Source organism: Castor canadensis, chromosome 8 (genome assembly GCF_047511655.1).
Source record: "Castor canadensis chromosome 8, mCasCan1.hap1v2, whole genome shotgun sequence".
In the NCBI taxonomy this organism is placed as follows: Eukaryota; Metazoa; Chordata; class Mammalia; order Rodentia; family Castoridae; genus Castor; species Castor canadensis.
The window spans coordinates 99,954,882-99,973,686 of record NC_133393.1 but is presented as its reverse complement, the minus strand read 5'-3'; the positions used below and the strand labels follow the sequence as shown (position 1 = coordinate 99,973,686).

Genomic DNA, 18,805 nt, shown 5'->3' with positions numbered 1-18,805 from the left:
TACAGTGTATTTTAGCAATATTTTGAAAAGTGTTGTTTAAATGTAGAATGTACCTCCTGTTTTTTCCTCTTGTAAACAAAGCAGTACTTGACATTTGCTCATATTCATGAAGTCATCCTCTGACTCTGATGGGTGCTAAACCCATGCAAATCCCGGGGAACCACTCCTACCTATGTGGAATGAAAGTGCAGATTGGGAGGGGCCCTCTTTGCATCCTTAAGTGTTGGCATGATGATGGCTCAGTGAGCCAGTGTGGACTCCCACATCAATTTGAAACCAGGAGTTCAACATTTTTGCAAGATGAGAAGTAACAGACCTTCCTAGAGGTACATGTCCAGTAAGAACTCAATTGCCAAAATACTGTTGATACTCTGTTTTCTCTGAAACAAGTCTTCCAGGATTGCTTTGGGACTGTTCTAGACTTACTCTATAGAGTGCCTCAGAACTGGTTGGACATGTTGTGTGAAAAGCTCTGCTTTCATAATTTTAAAATTATCTGTTACATCTAACCAGAGAAATTATTTTATAATTGAATGGCATAATTTATGAAAAGTATTTAGCACAGGGCTGGGCACCTAATCCGTGCTCAGCATGACTAGGCCTCATACACATTCCAACATAGAGAGATACCAGCATACCCCTGCTTCAAAGAAGTTTGCAATGTGGCAGAAAAGACCAACAGTGTAGGTGCTGTATTAGAAGGCAATGTAAGAATTTGTGAAAATATATAAGAGATATACCTAGCTCAGGATTCTTTTGAGATGGCAAGAGATCTGTGAATTATAATAATGCCAAAGAGATTAATAAACTCAGCACACTACGGAAATCCAAGCATTGGGAAGAGAGATAGACACATGAGATGTATTTTCTAAGAGAAATGTATTTATGAAATATATCTAATTTTCTTGTTAAGTGAAGATTAACCACAACCTATAGTCTTTCATGTGACTTTCATGAGATACAGAGGTCTGCCTAGAATATTCAGGTTGTTTCATTGTCCTTTGGGTTGTAAAGAGAAAACCTTCTTATGATTTGTAGGTAGACTGTCACCTTCCCAGCTTTTCTACTTTGACAAGTAATTTTCCCCTGCCAAATGATGGACTAAAAAGACTTTGTTTTATATGACAATTCAGATGTCTTACATATCCATTTGATTCCTATTTTCTAACAAAATTGTCACATAATACTGAATCTTCCCTTAGGAGCTGTAGTATTGATGTCCCCTTAAGAGCTTTCAGTGGTGGCCTCTGCTAAGTAATATCTCAAATTTTTAGGAACATGTTTTATATATTCTAGTATCATGACATATGATCTTATGAATAAACCAAAGTGGCCACGATAATGCTGTCTAACTCTGGAAAGTACTTTGTAGTTTGATCACTTTTCCATATTTCTGAAGAACAAGGTAGAAATAGAAAATATTTTTCTCCTTTCAGTTGGTTGTACCACTAAACCTGTTTTCTGGGCTGTCTTTTAATTCCAGGGCTGGAAACAGGATTGCTGAGATAGTACCTGAACATTTGAAACAATTCCAATCACTTGAAACTTTGGACCTGAGCAGCAACAGTATTTCAGAACTTAAAAGTGCACTTCCACCACTACAACTCAAATATCTGTGAGTGAACAAACCTTTAATGAATTCCTATCTTATAATGAAAAGTTAAACCTTAAGATACAACAAACTGCGTATTTTATTGCTGTGGATCAAAAATTTAATTTTCATATTGAAATTTGCTGTAGGTTCCAAGAACCAGTCTTGATTTTGTTCTTATACTTTTAGATTACAAACAATTAGACATTCTTTGACTGTCCAAAAAATATTTTAAAAGTGCTTCTTTTAAAAAGAAAGCAAAATTAAAGCACTGTTGAATTTTATTAACAACAAATTGCACAAAAAGTGGATATATATATATAACAAATTTTTATAACCTTCAGATTATTCCAGTCACTCTTTCCCCAGCAATCCATGCTAATCTTTTAATTTTATTTAATTTTTTGGTGCTGGCAAATTGAACCCAGGGTCTCACACATACCAAGTGTGCACTGTACCACTGAGCTATAGCTTCAGCCTGTATGTATGAATCTTAAATCAACTTTCGTCCACCAGGAGGTCCATTGATGGTTAGGTTTTCTGGATATTCTTTATAATATAGAGATTTCATGCATTTTAACTTTGCAAAGAAAACAAAAAGAGCAGCTCTTCTTCAAACTTTCAACAGGTATATCAACAGCAACCGAGTGACAGCCATGGAACCCGGATATTTTGACAGCTTGGCCAACACACTCCTGGTGTTGAAACTGAACAGGAACCGAATCTCAGCCATCCCACCCAAGATGTTTAAATTGCCTCAGTTGCAGCACCTGTAAGTCAAAGTGGTCTCATAACTTGTCTTGTCCTTACCTCCTCTAAACCTTAGCATTTGTGTTCTAAAGCCCACAGTGTGGCCAAAGGAGTTTAGAAACAAGCATGTGACCACTGCCTTCCCTTTGAGAGCAGGAGTTGTAGAATCTCAGAATTGGAAAGAGACTTAACCATCACCTGATGCCAGCTGCTGCCTGACAAGACATGTTAGTTACTGAAACAGTGAGCAGCGTGATCACTGAAAGGCCCCCTCACAAAGGTGCCATTGTGGCACTGAAGAAGTCAAGGGGGTTTTCAACAGCTGGGGTTTATGAGTATAATACTGACAACTCCAGGAGGCTCTGATAGCTTAAGTGGCTGTAAAGAACTGTCTTGTTAATAATGGCAGGATGATCTGTGGACAGGCTCCTGCAATAGTGGTTTTCAGCCTTGGCTGCACATTACAGAGACTTGGGGAGCTTTAAAAAAAAATCACAGCGCCAGACCACACCCTAAACCAATTATATTAAAACCTCTAGGGATAAGATCCAGGCTTCAATAATTTTTTACAACTCCCCAGGTGGCTCCAGTGTGCAGCCAAGGTTGAGAACTATTGCCTACAAGAAAGCATTAAAGCTAAAAGGAATTGGGAAAGGTAGTAACCAACTTGGCAAGCGCATTTTGTGGGATACCTTCAAAGACCCTGCTCCTACAGGGACTGTGCGTTTTAGTCTAATGTTTAATTTCCACATTCTGTATCATTTCAAAACAAATATTAATTTCTTTGCTGCTATACTGAGTGGAATATAGTTTAGAAATTGAAGTATGAAGTATAGTCTAGTTTCAGTACTTTGTTGTTCCAAAAATACATCACACGTTTCAGATAGAAATTTACTCCCTGCTAATAAACAGAAATTCTTCTCAATATACAGGTTTAGAAATTTAAAACATTTTAGGTAATTTAACACTGACTGGGTTAAATATATTGTTGTAAAGACACATTTTATTATTACTACCTCAGAATTTAATTGCCATGTGAACTAACTGTTTAATTGTAATACCCAATGCAGTGAACTGAACCGAAACAAGATTAAAAATGTAGATGGACTCACTTTCCAAGGGCTTGGTGCTCTGAAGTCTCTGAAAATGCAAAGGAATGGAGTAACAAAACTTATGGATGGAGCATTTTGGGGGCTGAGCAACATGGAAATCTTGTAAGTCACAGTTCTCAAGCCATATGATCATTGAATGCTAGGTGAACATTCAGTAGTTCCTATTTGAAAGCCTTTATTAAAATCTCATGATACACATTTTGATTTATAATTTAGTATTCAGTTCTGTTTCAGATAACATGAGAATTTACAAACACATATATTTATAAGTCACACATTAGAGTATTGTTTGCTGATGTCTATATATAACAAAAGCTAACTTTCTAGTGACAATAGGACTATGTAATAAGTTGTAATCATGTCCTCTTTGAAGAGACCAATAATGACCTCTGCATCCTGCCTATTCTATTGTGAGTGTAGGCAGCTGGACCATAACAACCTAACCGAGATTACCAAGGGCTGGCTTTATGGCTTGCTGACGCTGCAGGAACTTCATCTCCGCCAGAATGCCATCAACAGAATCAGCCCTGATGCCTGGGAGTTCTGCCAAAAACTCAGCGAGCTGTGAGTTGTCTTTTATTCTCCTCAGGTTGGAGAGTAGGGATCATGGGAAAGCATGAGCTTCTTACCACTGATCTGTGAAATTTTTGTAACAAAGTTTCCAAGGTGACAGCTTTTCTCATATGCAACCTGGCCACATTTCTGTTGTGATAAATTGAAGCCAGATCTGCTGTTTTTAGTTCTGTGACACATTGGCAAAAGCAATCATGGCTGCTTTTTTTTTAATTGCTGAGACTAGAACTAATGTTAACCGGAGTATTATGAAAGCAGAGTTTTAAACTATGGATTATTGTAGTTACATTTATTCCCTGTCTTTTAAAAAACAAATCATTGTGTTGAATGGAAAAATAAAACCTATTTTTTTAATTCTTTTTTTTCTTTACAGAGACCTAACTTTCAACCATTTATCAAGGTTAGATGATTCAAGCTTCCTCGGCCTAAGCTTACTAAACACACTGCACATTGGGAACAACAGAGTCAACTATATTGCTGATTGTGCCTTCCGGGGGCTTTCCAGTTTAAAGACTTTGTAAGTTACACATTTTGCTCTCCATACGCGAACCTAATTGGTTCCTAAATGTGCCCACTTTTCTCCCTGCAGAGTTCCTTTGTTGTCAAGGAAGTGTGTACAGCCTCAAAAGTCGTGTCTTAATCTTTCCCAGAACAGTTTGATTAAAATGGATCCATTTCATCCATATGTGTTTCTTAAAGGGATTAGGAAGGACAGTGATCAGATTGTTTGAGTGATTACAGTTAGCTCTCTCAGGATCTCCAGGAAGTTCCTAACTGCTGAAAAGGGGAACAGTGTTAAATCCACCAATTTTTCTTTATAAAGTACAGATTAAACATAACCCAGAGCAAAAAAGAATATACAAAGGGCAGTGGAGGAAGATGCCTGTTTATCATGCCAGTTACATCTACAACCTGATCTCTGTCCTAAGAGAAAAATAAGAGAATTGAATTAATTGACCTTTGGAAAACCTCTCAGATGTTAATTTAACATTATGCAATGGGCTTTTGATTTCTTTTGCACTGTCAGAAATTTGTGCTCTGTTCCGTTTGAACCATTACAGAATTGAAAGACATGCTGTATGCTTTGGCGAACTCCTGCTTGTGTGGTTGGAACAGTGGTTTTAAAGTTTAATGTAGTTTTCAAATTTGTTCAAGTCTTCCGAATGTAGTCATCTTGATGGAGGAATTAACAGGACCAGAGTTGACTGTCTTGATTTCGGACAAAATCTTAGGATGTTGTTGAGGGAAAGGTGTGGAGTATGAGAAGTACATTGGAGAGCTGAGTTCATTATTTTGAAAGAGATGAAGATGATAGGGGGTTGTAGGAATTTGTTACAAATGGCACGCTACCTGGGTGGTGATCTAAGTTTTCTGAAGCATATCTCTAAAGAGAATGCATGTTTTAATTAGGGATTTGAAGAACAATGAAATTTCATGGACTATTGAAGATATGAACGGTGCTTTCTCTGGGCTTGATAAGCTGAGACGGCTGTAAGTACAATTTGTGTCATAATTTGGTTCCTCTGTGACTTCAAATTTTTGTCTTAATTGAAGTCAGTTCCATGAACTGACATCGTAAAGAGATTAGAAGTCGGTGTGTAATCTTGTTGCTAGTCTTTATCATTTCATCCAAATGAGTACTATGGTACAAGATGTGTGCATACTACCTACTTCTCTTCCTTAAAAAAGAGGAAGAAAATTCAACATTTCAGCTACTTATTTTAGTATCTAAGTAAGAACTTTAAATTATTTGGGGTGCTTAGATCTTGAGGTTGTCACAGTTTATTCAGCATTTTAAAACCCTCAATATTGCACTCCCTGGAATTTTCAAATGAAGCTATCCAGTGCCACTTATAATGCTGCAGTAAGTTCTAAGAATACAAAATAAAAATATTTTTTATTTAGTCATAAAATGATTTTACAAATGGTCAAATTATGTTTTCAGCTGACAATGGAAATATCACAGAAAAGGAGAGGAAGGAGAAAACCTCCAATATTATTTGCTTTATTTATAATAATTTTCTTGAAATAAAGTTTCTTCCTATTTTTAAAAAGACTTTGAAGAACAGTGCTTTAATGTGACCATCAGAGTAACTTTCTAAATACCTGTCTTTGCTGGGTTTTCTGTTGAATGCTTTGAAAAACATATTGAAGTACTTTACTAAAATAAATGGCAGGAGTACAATTTTACAAGATATATTGTTTAATTGAAGAAAGTAATTGAAGAAAATAGAATTATTCACAAGTGACTTAAAAAGCAATCCTTTCCATTGGAGTTCTGCCCCATAAATGGCTCTTTAAAATCAACTGTTCCAATATGAATTTTTTTTTTTTTCCAGAACACTCCAAGGAAACCGGATTCGCTCTATTACCAAAAAGGCCTTCACTGGTTTGGATGCATTAGAACATCTGTGAGTAGTAGGCATTTAGCCTATAATGATTGTCTGTTCATGTGTTGTGAAAGATAAAATAATCTAGAATCTAATTTTGTTGGTACTCTTCTAGTACCATATGATAAGTTTACACATCTACCTATCGATCTGTCTATCTGTCTATCCATCTATCTACCTATCTGCTCTATTTCTCTATCTATATAGAAGTTTACCTATATATATTCTCCTGTTCACTTAAGGCCATTGCTATACTTCGTTATTGAATTTTGTTTGTTTCAATCAAATAGTCATATATTTAAATTTTGAAAACTTACCACATATTGTGCATTTACTACATGCTGGGTAGGCATTTATGTATATTGTCTCACTTAATTCTTATAAGAATACTATTCAGTAGTTATTATTGTCTTTATTTTTAATTAAGCAAAGATCCTGAAGGTTTATTGATTCCACTGAACAGTTAAGATGACATGGATTTTAAAGATCAAAAAGATAATCCCCACAATCGTTACAAGTACATAGGAAGGTTTTAACACTATTTCGAGATATTTTGTTGTTGTTGTTGCTTAATATAAAATGTAAAATCTGTCCCTCCCTGTTGTTCTCCTTTGTTTCTGACCCATCAAGTTAGTGACTGGCAGAAACAGGACTCAAGGTAGGGCTGCTTCTGCCTTCAGCATCCCTGCATCTCTCTAGTTCTTGCTTGCCCAATCTCTGCCCCTCCTCGGAAACCCCTGACATACATTGCTGAAATGAGCTTTAGGGCTGGAGGATGTTCAGCCACTGGACAGGAAAGCTAGCTAACCTTGGGAGGGCTCTAAATCTGCCTTAGCAATACATTTTGACTAACTGAGCCAGTCAGCTACATATGACCATGGCTATCCATTTTGTACTTGTGCAGTGAAATTACAACATTATATGTAACATGTCTGCTCTATTAAGGAATGCTTATAGCCAAAAGTTTTAATATCTGTTAACATGGACAAAAGAAGTTCAAATTTAATATTTGCATTTGGTTTGTACTCTCATTTGGACTATGGATTAAAAGGGAAGATTCAGATGTTATCTGTCAACCACTTTGAATTCATCATCTGACTGTACTAGTTATTTTGAAAGAGATTTGGATTGCTAGTCCTTCTGAAGGCACAGCTGTGGAAATCGTAGTAGGATGATCCTGCAAAGCTGAGTTTAGGGAAGGTGGGCAGTATTAACATACTGATTAAAACAGATTGTTTTCAAAGGAAAGCTAGCCAAAAGGTTTGTCAGAGGGCCTATTCCATTTCTGGGAAAGTGGAATTAGTGGATCCGTGCAGTATTAACCCCTGCTTCAATTTTCTTTAACCTTCCTTGACTCTCTCAAGCTCTTTCCATACCTGTCTGGCACCATCATTCTTAGTCTTTTGTTGTTACTTGCCTCCTTCAGAATCCCTTTTGTATACTGTGACCTCTGTGAAGAAAAACAATGATAATCATTGTGTCTAATACTTTAATTCAAGATGCTTATAAGTGATAGTTGAAAATAAAAGCTCAGAATATTCTGTCATTTTATAAATGTCCTACCTGGAATGTTTATTTGGCTTAATAAGTACATCTTATCTGAGTACCTTACTGCCATTTTATTGGTGATTTGTGTTTGGTAGAATTAGGCTGGTGGTTAAAAGTACAGGTTCTAGAACTGAAAATAAATGGTTAAATTCTTACCTTCCCTGAATTACATTGTAATGCCTTCTACTTTGGGATTACTCTAGGAATAAATGGAAAATATATTTAAATTTCTTAACTGAGTGCATGTCTGGAAAGTGTTTCATAATGACGTTTTTAAAAGTTCAGAATTATGAGGAATTAGCTTTACATATTTAAAAGTTAACTAGTTTGAATAATAAGAAATGCAATAAAACCATATAGCAAAATAGCTTGGGCCCTTATAGACATCAAATGACCTATAAGTGGGGACAGAAAGTGATACTTTTTCCTCATTCAGAATTTGTTTTTGATAGAGATATCCTTATTTCTCAATTCAAGCTTTATAATGGATTCTTGCAGAGTTTCTTCATTCATGCATTTGAACACAGAGTATTTTCATAATGAACGGGGTGCGCAGTTTTGACCTAAACTTTGTCTAAAGACACAAAATGACCCTAGTTTGCCTTGATGTGTTTGATTTGGCTGTTTTTCAGAGACCTGAGTGACAACGCAATCATGTCTTTACAAGGCAATGCATTTTCTCAAATGAAGAAACTCCAACAATTGTAAGCTTTTTTTTTTTCTTCCAAGAGTTTAAAGTAAAGCATAGAAGGGAAAACTGTCATAGGGTGTGTCATCCTCAATTATGTGTCTATAAAAAGTGTCTAGTACATTCTTAACATTGCTTAATTTTTATACCAGAAGCAAAAGGAATTGGTTCTTTGTTCCCTTTGTCAAAATGAGGAGTTTTTTTTTTCTTTCTGTTTTGAATTTACAACTTAAAATTGTGGGACCAAATATTGTAGTGTACCTAAATATAGTACCATTTTTTTTAGCCTAAGGAATTTCATATATCAGCAGTTTTGCCTCAGTAGCACAAATAAGAACAAACTACAAAAAGACAAAAAGCAATATACCTATGTCCATTTCTTGCATTTTAAGATGGATTATAGAATATTTATAATATGGGTTGTGTGTATTTGATTTCCAAATTCATTGCTTTGTTACTATTTACTTTAGTTTACTTGTAGAAATCTGCATTTCATACAAAACAAATTGAATGTAATTACTCTCCTCAGGCATTTAAATACATCAAGTCTTTTGTGTGATTGCCAACTAAAATGGCTCCCACAATGGGTGGCAGAGAACAACTTTCAGAGCTTTGTAAATGCCAGTTGCGCCCATCCTCAGCTACTAAAAGGAAGAAGTATTTTTGCTGTTAGCCCAGATGGCTTTGTGTGTGGTGAGTATAAGTATCACCCTTGATTTTTATTCATTCTCCTTTTTTTTTTTTTTTGCCCTCTCATTTGTCTAAATAATGGTTTTGAACAGATTTATACTATCTTAATAAAGCTTTGATTTCTGCTGAGGTAGAAGAAAATGGATCTATAGCTTGGTAATTATTCTAATTTTACAGATGGGAAAGAGAGTTTTCTAAAATTTCTTCATCTTTATTTTGGCATCAGGGCAGTTTGGTGGGAAGAGAATGAAATTGAATCTTGAGAGAACTAAAGGACGGCCCCAGCCCTTTTGCTTCACTTAAATTCCACAGGACTTAGTCTCTGCAACCATGAAGTAGAGGTTCTGTGACTGCTTCTTAATATTGGTTCTGTTTTTGGTGAATGGGTTATTAATAGCTGTCTTTAGTGACATTGATTATTATGATCAATGATTGTTTTCTTAATTTTGCTGCTCCTTATTTTTGGAGAGTATGGGGGAAATTGCAGTTCCTGATTAGTGATGCATGGGCCTGGATATTTCTCAGTTATTTTCTGCTCTTCTCAACTCTAGGGCCTGTGGAGAGGCTTGTAGAAAAGAAAATTAAGTAGCTAAGGATTTATGGGCTGCTGAGAAGTTGATTGTTCATGAGTAGAGCATCATAAGTAATAACAAGCTCAAATTTATTATAAATAATTTTGAGGTTCACTGTTTTGCACCCAAGAATCTGAGCATTAGAAATCTGCTTACATAGTTAGTTAGTAGCAAATTTTGATTTAAAAAAAAAATAAGGTTTCCTTTTCTGATGCAGCTTTCTGTCTATTATACTACACTGCTGTTTTCTATTAGCTACTAGGGAAACCTGTATAAAAATAATATAAAACATGAAATAAAACATGGCCTAAACTTAAGCATGTGTGTGAAGATAGTACAGAATCATATTTTACATTGGCATTTAAAAATTTCTCTGCTTTGCCTAAAATATAAATTTTTTAAGGTTACAACATTAAACAGTGCCAGCAGTTTCTGGAAATAAAACCTCAGATGTAGGTTTTGGATCCAAATAAGTTTTTGCCATTCCTCTGTAAAGGCCTGAGTTCTTCCTTTCCCATGGTCCTTATTTCACAGTTCTCCCAACCCAGCAAAGGAGCTTCCTAGCACTCTGAGACAAATTCAAACACACACACACACACACACACACACACACATATTATCCATAGGACTTTTTTTCCACCTCCTTCCATTGTGAATCAGAGCACTGATTTATCAGGTGAGAATTTCAACTAGTTGTACAGAAGAAAATGCTGTCTTGTTTACAACATCCAGACATGGTGTGAAAATGAGCAGCATTGCAATAGTTAGAGCATCCCCTGTGTTCCATCGCACACATTAAAAGGTTATTTTTTTCATATTACCCAAATAATACATGTTGGTAGGTCCAAGATGTTTTCTTTAAGAGTTAGAGTATCACTGAGATACTTAAGTTCAAAAAAGGTAACTTTTTTGAAAAGTAACAGAGAACTAAAAATTAAGTGTTTAGAATGAAAGAGTTGCTTAGCTGTAATTATAATGTAGCTTTGTAGGGTAGCACAGCAGTGGGATTGATGCCCTGGGCTGACTCCAGGCGAGCTCAGGGTCACACTGACCTTGGAGATGGTTTTTCATTTGCTGATACATTTGGCTTTCCTTTTTCTTTTTCCTTTTCTTGGGCTCTACCTAAATTACTGCTGTTTATACTGATTCTCTTCTGGGTAGATGGGGTGTTAGTTGCTGTCTTTGGTGATGTTGATTTTTGTGTCGATGATTGCTTTATCAATTTTACTGTTGCTTTTTTTTTTTAGAAAGCATGGGCAAAACTGCATTTCTTAAGAGTAAAATTCAAAGATGTTCCATGTGTTTGGAATTTTCTTCACTGCTTTCTTTCTTTCTTAAAAAAAAAGTTTATTTTTTAGTCAGGTGCCAGTGGCTCATGCCTATAATCCTAGCTACTTAAGAGGATCTGGGTTTGAAGCCAGGTTGGGCAAATAGTTCAAGAGACCCTATCTCAAAAAAATCCATCACGAGGATACAGGGCTGGTGGAGTGGCTCAAGGTGTAGGCCCTGAGTTCAAACCCAGTACCACAAAAAAAAAATGTTTATTTTTTGATTGGCACAGTAATTGCCAATCAAGTGGGGACACTGTGACATTTGAATACATGCATATATGTGCAGTGGTCATGTTAGGGGAACTGACATATCTGTCCCCTCCAACATACATCATTTCTTTATGTTATGAACATTGAAAGTCCTTTCTGCTGACTCTTCTAAATAGTTACTGAATCGCTATCAACCGTGGTTATTCCACTGCATCACTCACTCCTCAACATTGGCTAATTTCTCTTGTGACTTCTTAACTGCTCTTTTCTTGTATTTACATGAAGCACAAGATATCTGGAATAAACCATGAGTTTTCTGGTAGTTTCAAGGTAACAGTCTCAGGTAATAATGATGGATAAACAGGCCTCTGTCTCTATCTGACATGAATGGAGTACTTTCTGAGCATTCACCCTGGGTATCACTTCAACACTGGGACTTCTAGTCAGCTTATAAAACACACATGAGGGTCAGACCTAAGCCACTGTTTGTTTGAGTTTCTTGGTGTTCACATCTGAGCAGTATTTGGACTCTTGAGCCTTTACATTGTTTTGTTTCCTCCTCTCCATTTTGAACAGATGATTTTCCCAAACCCCAGATCACGGTTCAGCCAGAAACACAGTCTGCAATAAAAGGCTCCAATTTGAGTTTTATCTGCTCAGCTGCCAGCAGCAGTGATTCCCCAATGACTTTTGCATGGAAAAAAGACAATGAACTTCTACACGATGCTGAAATGGAAAATTATGCACACCTCCGGGCCCAGGGTGGCGAAGTGATGGAGTATACCACCATTCTTAGGCTGCGCAATGTGGAATTTGCCAGCGAAGGGAAATACCAGTGTGTCATCTCTAATCACTTTGGCTCATCCTACTCAGTCAAAGCCAAGCTCACAGTAAATAGTATGTGATCAACTTTTCCTTCTGCATTTAGAGACAGCTTTCAGAAACAGAAAGCACTGGTTTCCTCTCTCTCATTCCTAACCCTGCCCTTTCAGTTTCTCACCTAACTCTCCCTTTCCTCACCTCTCACTCAAAAATCAAGATTCTTGGTTATTTGTATTCGAACCAGCAATTACTGTGTTGAGTGCACCTCACTCAATATGGTGGGGGAGGAACCAGACATCTTTTGCTCCTGTGGGAGTTCACAATTTACCACTCTTTTTTTTTTTTAATTGTGCCAGGGATACAATTTACCACTCTTGATGTGAAAGCCACAAGGCATATTGTTACTGGCTTTAACTCAGAGATCTGGATGTGACTTCTGGCTCTGCTGCTGTGACTGTATAACTCTCAGCAGGTTATTTAAGCTTTCTGGCCTCTGCTTTTATATCTTTCTATTTTTTCCCCCTTTTGGTGGTTTGAGGATTTGAACTCAGGGCTTCACGCTTGCTAGGCTGCCTCTCTACTGCTTGAGCCGTGCCTCCAGTTCTTTTTGCTTTGATTATTTTGGAGATAGGTCTTGCTTTTTTGCCCAAGCCATCCTGGACTGCGATCTTCCTATTTTAAGCTTCCTGCTGTAGCTGGGATAACAGGCCTGAGTTATCACGCCCAGTTTTTTCCCATTGAAGTGAGGTCTCACAAACTAGTTTTGCCTGGAACCACAATCCTTCCAGTCTCAGCCTCCCACATTATCTTGGAATTATAGCCCTGAGCTACCAGAGCCCAACTGCTTCCACAGTTTTCAGTTAGGAACAATAGTACCCACCTGTGAAGATATTATGGTCATTAAATAAAATAATGTATGTGAAGAACTTAGCAGAATATCTTGGACATGTAAGTAAATGTAAAAACGATAAAGAAAGAAGAAAAAAATATCTTGGAATTTAGGAAGTGCTCAGTAAATGCAGTTAAGGTTAGCTACTTAGTAATCATGGCATATCATCATTTGCTTTGTGTGGCAGGCATGCACTTTTACAGTAGGATTCTTATCACTTTATCATGTTTAACCATTTCTATATGTGTGGTAGAAGATTGCAGATATAATTCATTAATGAATCACTCATTCAGCAAGGATTGCTGAGGCCTGGCACATAGCATAGTTTTGAGTTTAGACTGTAAGCCGAGACACATCTAAAGTCATAAAATGTTAGGTCCTACAGGAGAGACTTTAGAAACAAAAAATAGAAGAAGTGAATGGTCAGGGAACAGAGATGAATTGATTTTCCCAAGATTGCACAGTTAATTATTGAAGAAACTTTGCTGTGACCAGGACACAGTAGGAAGATTGTTGTTAGAGGATCAGATGACCTGTGTTTTATCCTGGCTTGGTCACTTCTGTCCTGTGTGAGCCTGAAAAAGTTACTTCGTCTATCCATTTCAACTTCTGCTTCCCTGTCTTGAGTTAGAAATAACCTCTGCCTGGTCCTTGTCAGGGATATTTGTAAACATTTTTGCAAAAGGAGGGCAATGTATGTGAACCCTTGAATCACAATAGCACTCCTGCCTGCCTTGGTTTTGTGATTTCAGTGCTCCCCTCGTTCACCAAGACCCCCATGGACCTCACCATCCGTGCTGGAGCCATGGCACGCTTGGAGTGTGCTGCCATGGGACACCCAGCCCCACAGATAGCCTGGCAGAAGGATGGAGGCACAGACTTCCCAGCTGCAAGGGAGAGACGCATGCACGTGATGCCCGAGGATGATGTCTTCTTTATTGTGGATGTGAAGATAGAGGACATTGGGGTGTATAGCTGCACAGCCCAGAATACTGCAGGGAGCGTTTCTGCAAATGCAACTTTGACTGTGCTAGGTAAGAGGGCTGCTTGAAACAACTGGTTTAAGTCTGTTTGCATGCTTACCCAAAGGCTCTCAGTGCCAAACATTGGGGGAGAGACGAAGATCCCAAAAGTACTGCCCTTTCCTAGAAAGAACAAACGGCTTTTTGGAGGCTTTGAAGTCAGTGAGCACATTGCACCTTTAAGTATGTGGCTGAGGAGATGAGTCTGCCCCTCCGCCCTAAGGAAAGGGGAAAGTAAAAACTATAATACTTTCTCTTGTGTGGGGATTACCTTCCTCTACTCTGCACATTGTGCAATCTTGACAGTATTTAACACTATAAAGAACATAAAAGAAAATACATGCATAAGAGCGCAGCATAGTAGAGGGTGATTGTAATCCCAGCACTGGGAAGGCTAAGGCAGAGCGATTGCAAGTTCAAGGCTATCCTAGGCTACATGGCAAATTCGTGGCCAACCTGGGCTACATCATGAGACCCTGTTTCAAACCCCACATCCCAAAACCAAAACAGCCCTCCTAATTCCCAACAATAGCAACAAAAAAAATGTACGAACAGGGCTGGGGTATGGGGTATGGCTGAAGAGTCCAACCTGGCTAGTACAAGGCTCTGAGTTCAAACCTCAGTACTGCCGAAAAAAGAAAAAGAAAAAAATGTAAGAATAAATCAGATCAGAAAGGACCTATTCTCTTTTCTTTTTTTTTTTCTTTTATTATTCATATGTGCATACAAGACTTGGGTCATTTCTCCCCCCTGTCCCCACCCCCTCCCTTACCACCCACTCCGCCCCCTCCCTCTTCCCCCTACCCCCTCAATACCCAGCAGAAACTATTTTGCCCTTATTTCTAATTTTGTTGTAGAGAGAGTATAAGACATAATAGGAAGGATCAAGGGTTTTGCTGGTTGAGATAAGGATAGCTATACAGGGCATTGACTCACATTGATTTCCTGTGCGTGGGTGTTACCTTCTAGGTTAATTCTTTTTGATCTCACCTTTTCTCTAGTTCCTGTTCCCCTTTTCCTATTGGCCTCAGTTGCTTTTTTTTTTTTTTTTTTTTTTTTTTTTTTTTTCATTTTTCTTTTATTATTCATATGTGCATACAAGGCTTGGTTCATTTCTCCCCCCTGCCCCCACCCCCTCCCTTACCACCCACTCCGCCCCCTCCCGCTCCCCCCCTCAATACCCAGCAGAAACTATTTTGCCCTTATCTCTAATTTTGTTGTAGAGAGAGTATAAGCAATAATAGGAAGGAACAAGGGGTTTTGCTGGTTGAGATAAGGATAGCTATACAGGGCATTGACTCACATTGATTTCCTGTGTGTGGGTGTTACCTTCTAGGTTAATTCTTTTTGATCTAACCTTTTCTCTAGTTCCTGGTCCCCTTTTCCTATTGGCCTCAGTTGCTTTAAGGTATCTGCTTTAGTTTCTCTGCGTTAAGGGCAACAAATGCTAGCTAATTTTTTAGGTGTTTTACCTATCCTCACCCCTCCCTTGTGTGCTCTCGCTTTTATCATGTGCTCAAAGTCCAATCCCATTGTTGTATTTGCCCTTGATCTAATGTCCACATATGAGGGAGAACATATGATTTTTGGTCTTTTGGGCCAAGCTAACCTCACTCAGAATGATGTTCTCCAATTCCATCCATTTACCAGCGCTATTCTCTTTTTTTAACCTTCTTTACCACTCTGAAAATCAAAGTTCTTATCTATTATGTAAACAAATACTTGTTAAAATTGAAACACTTTTATCATTCATGTGTATTTGAAAGAATTAAAGTAACCAATTCAACACCAAAGAAGAGAGCTGGAGGCATGACTCAAGCAGAAGAGTGCCTGCCCTAGCAAGTGTGAAGCCCTGAGTTCACACCCTAGTACCACCAAAAAGTAAAACCCAAAAAATAAATTATTTTCAGAATTTTAGTATAGATCTAGGCATTGGGCACTAGAAAGTTTCACTTTAAAAGCATTACATTCCAGTTTTTTCTTCATTCAACACTATCCATACTTTTTCTGTTTTTTAAGGATATTATCCCCTCCTCCAATTTCCTAACCTTGGCAGGTTAGAGATCGAACTCAGGGACTTGCACTTGCTAGGCAGGTGCTTTACCACTAAAAGCCACTCCAGCAGCCCTTTTTGCTTTGGTCTTTTTTTGAGATAGGGTCTTGCTTTATGTCCAGGCCAAACTGGCTGTGATCTTTATATTTGTGTTTCCCTGCATAGTTGAGATGACAGGTGCACACCATGACTGCCATTGTCTGCGTTGGAATCTTGCAAACTTTTTTCCTCGGGCTGGGCTTAAACTACAATCCTCCCAATCTCTGCCATTCAAGTACCTAGGATTTCAGGCTTCAACCCAGTCAAAAAGTAGTACCTTTTATCCTTAACTGGTGTGATGAGTAAATGACAACAGAATAATAAGATCCAAAATGTGGTATCATTTTTTAGTTCTTATAGAAGCATGTCCAGTAAATGGGAGGGAGATAAAATTTTAGGCTGCAATTTGAGTACATTCAAATGTTAGGTCTTATGATATGGAAGCCAGATTTCATTCAGGAAATTAAAAATATAATTTGTTATTGTAGAAACTCCATCATTTTTGCGGCCTCTGTTAGATCGAACTGTAACCAAGGGAGAAACAGCTGTTCTGCAGTGCATCGCTGGAGGTAGCCCTCCTCCCAGGCTGAACTGGACCAAAGATGACAGCCCTTTGGTGGTAACCGAAAGGCACTTTTTTGCAGCAGGCAATCAGCTGCTAATTATCGTGGACTCGGATGTCAGTGATGCCGGCAAGTACACATGTGAAATGTCCAATACCCTCGGCACTGAGAGAGGCAATGTGCGCCTCAGTGTGATCCCTACTCCTACCTGCGACTCGCCTCAGATGACCGCCCCATCATTAGATGATGATGGATGGGCCACAGTGGGTGTCGTGATCATAGCTGTGGTTTGCTGCGTGGTGGGCACGTCGCTCGTGTGGGTGGTCATCATATACCATACAAGGCGGAGGAATGAAGATTGCAGCATTACCAACACAGGTGTGTAAACAGAAGCTTGGCCAGGACACTGTAGTTGTGCACTTACAGTTCTGTAGTCATTTTCTTCGAGAAATGTGCATCTCCCAGTCTGAGCCCATCTCAGAAAGGTAACTTATTGGTTTCAAACTGCAGAAATATGGTTAGCTAAAAATAGCACTCCAGCCTGAACTAAAGCTGATATGCAAAGATTAGTACTTTTTACTACTACCTCATCAAAATATGATGTGAGATAGACCTGTTGGCTGTGAGATAGAATGAAGGTCACAGAGTAAAATAGTCTCTCCTTCACAACGTGGTGGAGAGCCAGGAACAGCCCTAGAGTAAGGAGGCTTGCTCTCTGCAGTAGACATGTTCTGAGTCCCATGTGCTTGTGTGTGTGCATGACCTGGTCAGGATTTTAGTCATGAATGAAGAAGGGGCAAACTCTGATATAAGTGAAATCAAATTCAAGGATATAGATGCTATCCGGTGAATAGTCTCAAACCTTTATCTTTTTAAACACTTGTTTTTAAAATTTGGGCAGTATATCCAATGGGTGATAAAGTAGAAAATCAGCTTATGTTTCCCAGAACAGCAAAGCCCTCATTTACATTTCCGGAATTCAGCATATCAGGATAGCTTGGTCAGAGTAGATCTTCGCTTACTTGGTTTGTACAAGCAGTCTATGCTGTTCATCTGTCCCTGTGGGACAATGGCAGTCATTCTTGGTTGATAGAATGACGTTGTTTGATTACAGATGAGACCAACTTGCCAGCAGATATTCCTAGTTACTTGTCATCTCAGGGAACATTAGCTGACAGGCAGGATGGTTACGTCTCCTCAGAAAGTGGAAGCCACCATCAGTTTGTCACTTCTTCAGGAGGTGGGTTTTTCCTGCCACAGCACGACAGTACTGGTAAGTGTTTAAAATGATCCCATGGCCATAGTTGTTTTAAAGCACTGTAGTGGGAAGCTCAGATGTAATAGTGATTTTCACATAAAATTGATGTACTGAGAAGACCTGGCCTGAGATCACTAGCAAAGCTGAAATTATGTAGCTTTATATTCTTCTCTTAACTACTGGTAAAAAAATCTTTTTGTTTCTGACAGTAAAAGACAAGTAGGTTAAGTGGAAATTGATTTCTCCAGGCAATGTAATATTTCCTTTACACTGAAAATGTTCTTTGGCCCTGAAGGTCCTCCTTTAGTAGTTTCATGAATAGCCACAAAAGTCAAATGCTTTCCTATTAGTGAAGTCATCCTATTGGTGAAGTCTAAAGCTGATCCTTGCTTAGCTACTTTGTAGATTTGAAGATAGTGATGGAGGCAGCAGGATGGAGGTGGGCTTGGTCTGAGACCCACTTCTTATGTACATTGTACAGTTGCAGAACTTCTGGCAAGGTGTTTGTAAAAGTGAATTGAAGATGGAAAACTACATAATGCTTGGCACATACTGTGGACTCAGCAAGTGGAAGCTGTTGCTCTTACTTTAAAACATTTTATCATCTTTTTACCACAACCTTTACTGAGTATTTGCTCTATACCAGGCTTCATAGTTGGGAGGGACCATACTGTTTTCAGTTTCACAACTGAGACAAACATTTA

At 38.2% G+C, this 18,805-nt stretch overlaps 1 protein-coding gene across 2 annotated transcripts in view; it reads left to right on the top strand.

Annotated features, from left to right (window-relative positions):
* Lrig3 (leucine rich repeats and immunoglobulin like domains 3) overlaps window positions 1-18,805 on the top strand; it is a 62,197-nt gene that overhangs the window by 24,698 nt on the left and 18,694 nt on the right. Inside the window, exons 4-16 of one of the 2 annotated variants that reach the window (XM_020151987.2) lie at window positions 1,484-1,615; window positions 2,220-2,363; window positions 3,412-3,555; window positions 3,874-4,017; window positions 4,400-4,543; window positions 5,437-5,517; window positions 6,366-6,437; window positions 8,597-8,668; window positions 9,182-9,345; window positions 12,032-12,352; window positions 13,919-14,200; window positions 16,769-17,221; window positions 17,958-18,116. In XM_020151987.2, coding sequence (XP_020007576.1) covers window positions 1,484-1,615; window positions 2,220-2,363; window positions 3,412-3,555; window positions 3,874-4,017; window positions 4,400-4,543; window positions 5,437-5,517; window positions 6,366-6,437; window positions 8,597-8,668; window positions 9,182-9,345; window positions 12,032-12,352; window positions 13,919-14,200; window positions 16,769-17,221; window positions 17,958-18,116 — 2,312 coding nt within the window. The remainder of the gene's footprint in view (window positions 1-1,483; window positions 1,616-2,219; window positions 2,364-3,411; window positions 3,556-3,873; window positions 4,018-4,399; window positions 4,544-5,436; window positions 5,518-6,365; window positions 6,438-8,596; window positions 8,669-9,181; window positions 9,346-12,031; window positions 12,353-13,918; window positions 14,201-16,768; window positions 17,222-17,957; window positions 18,117-18,805) is intronic. The other variant, XM_074083784.1, reaches the window with a different exon arrangement.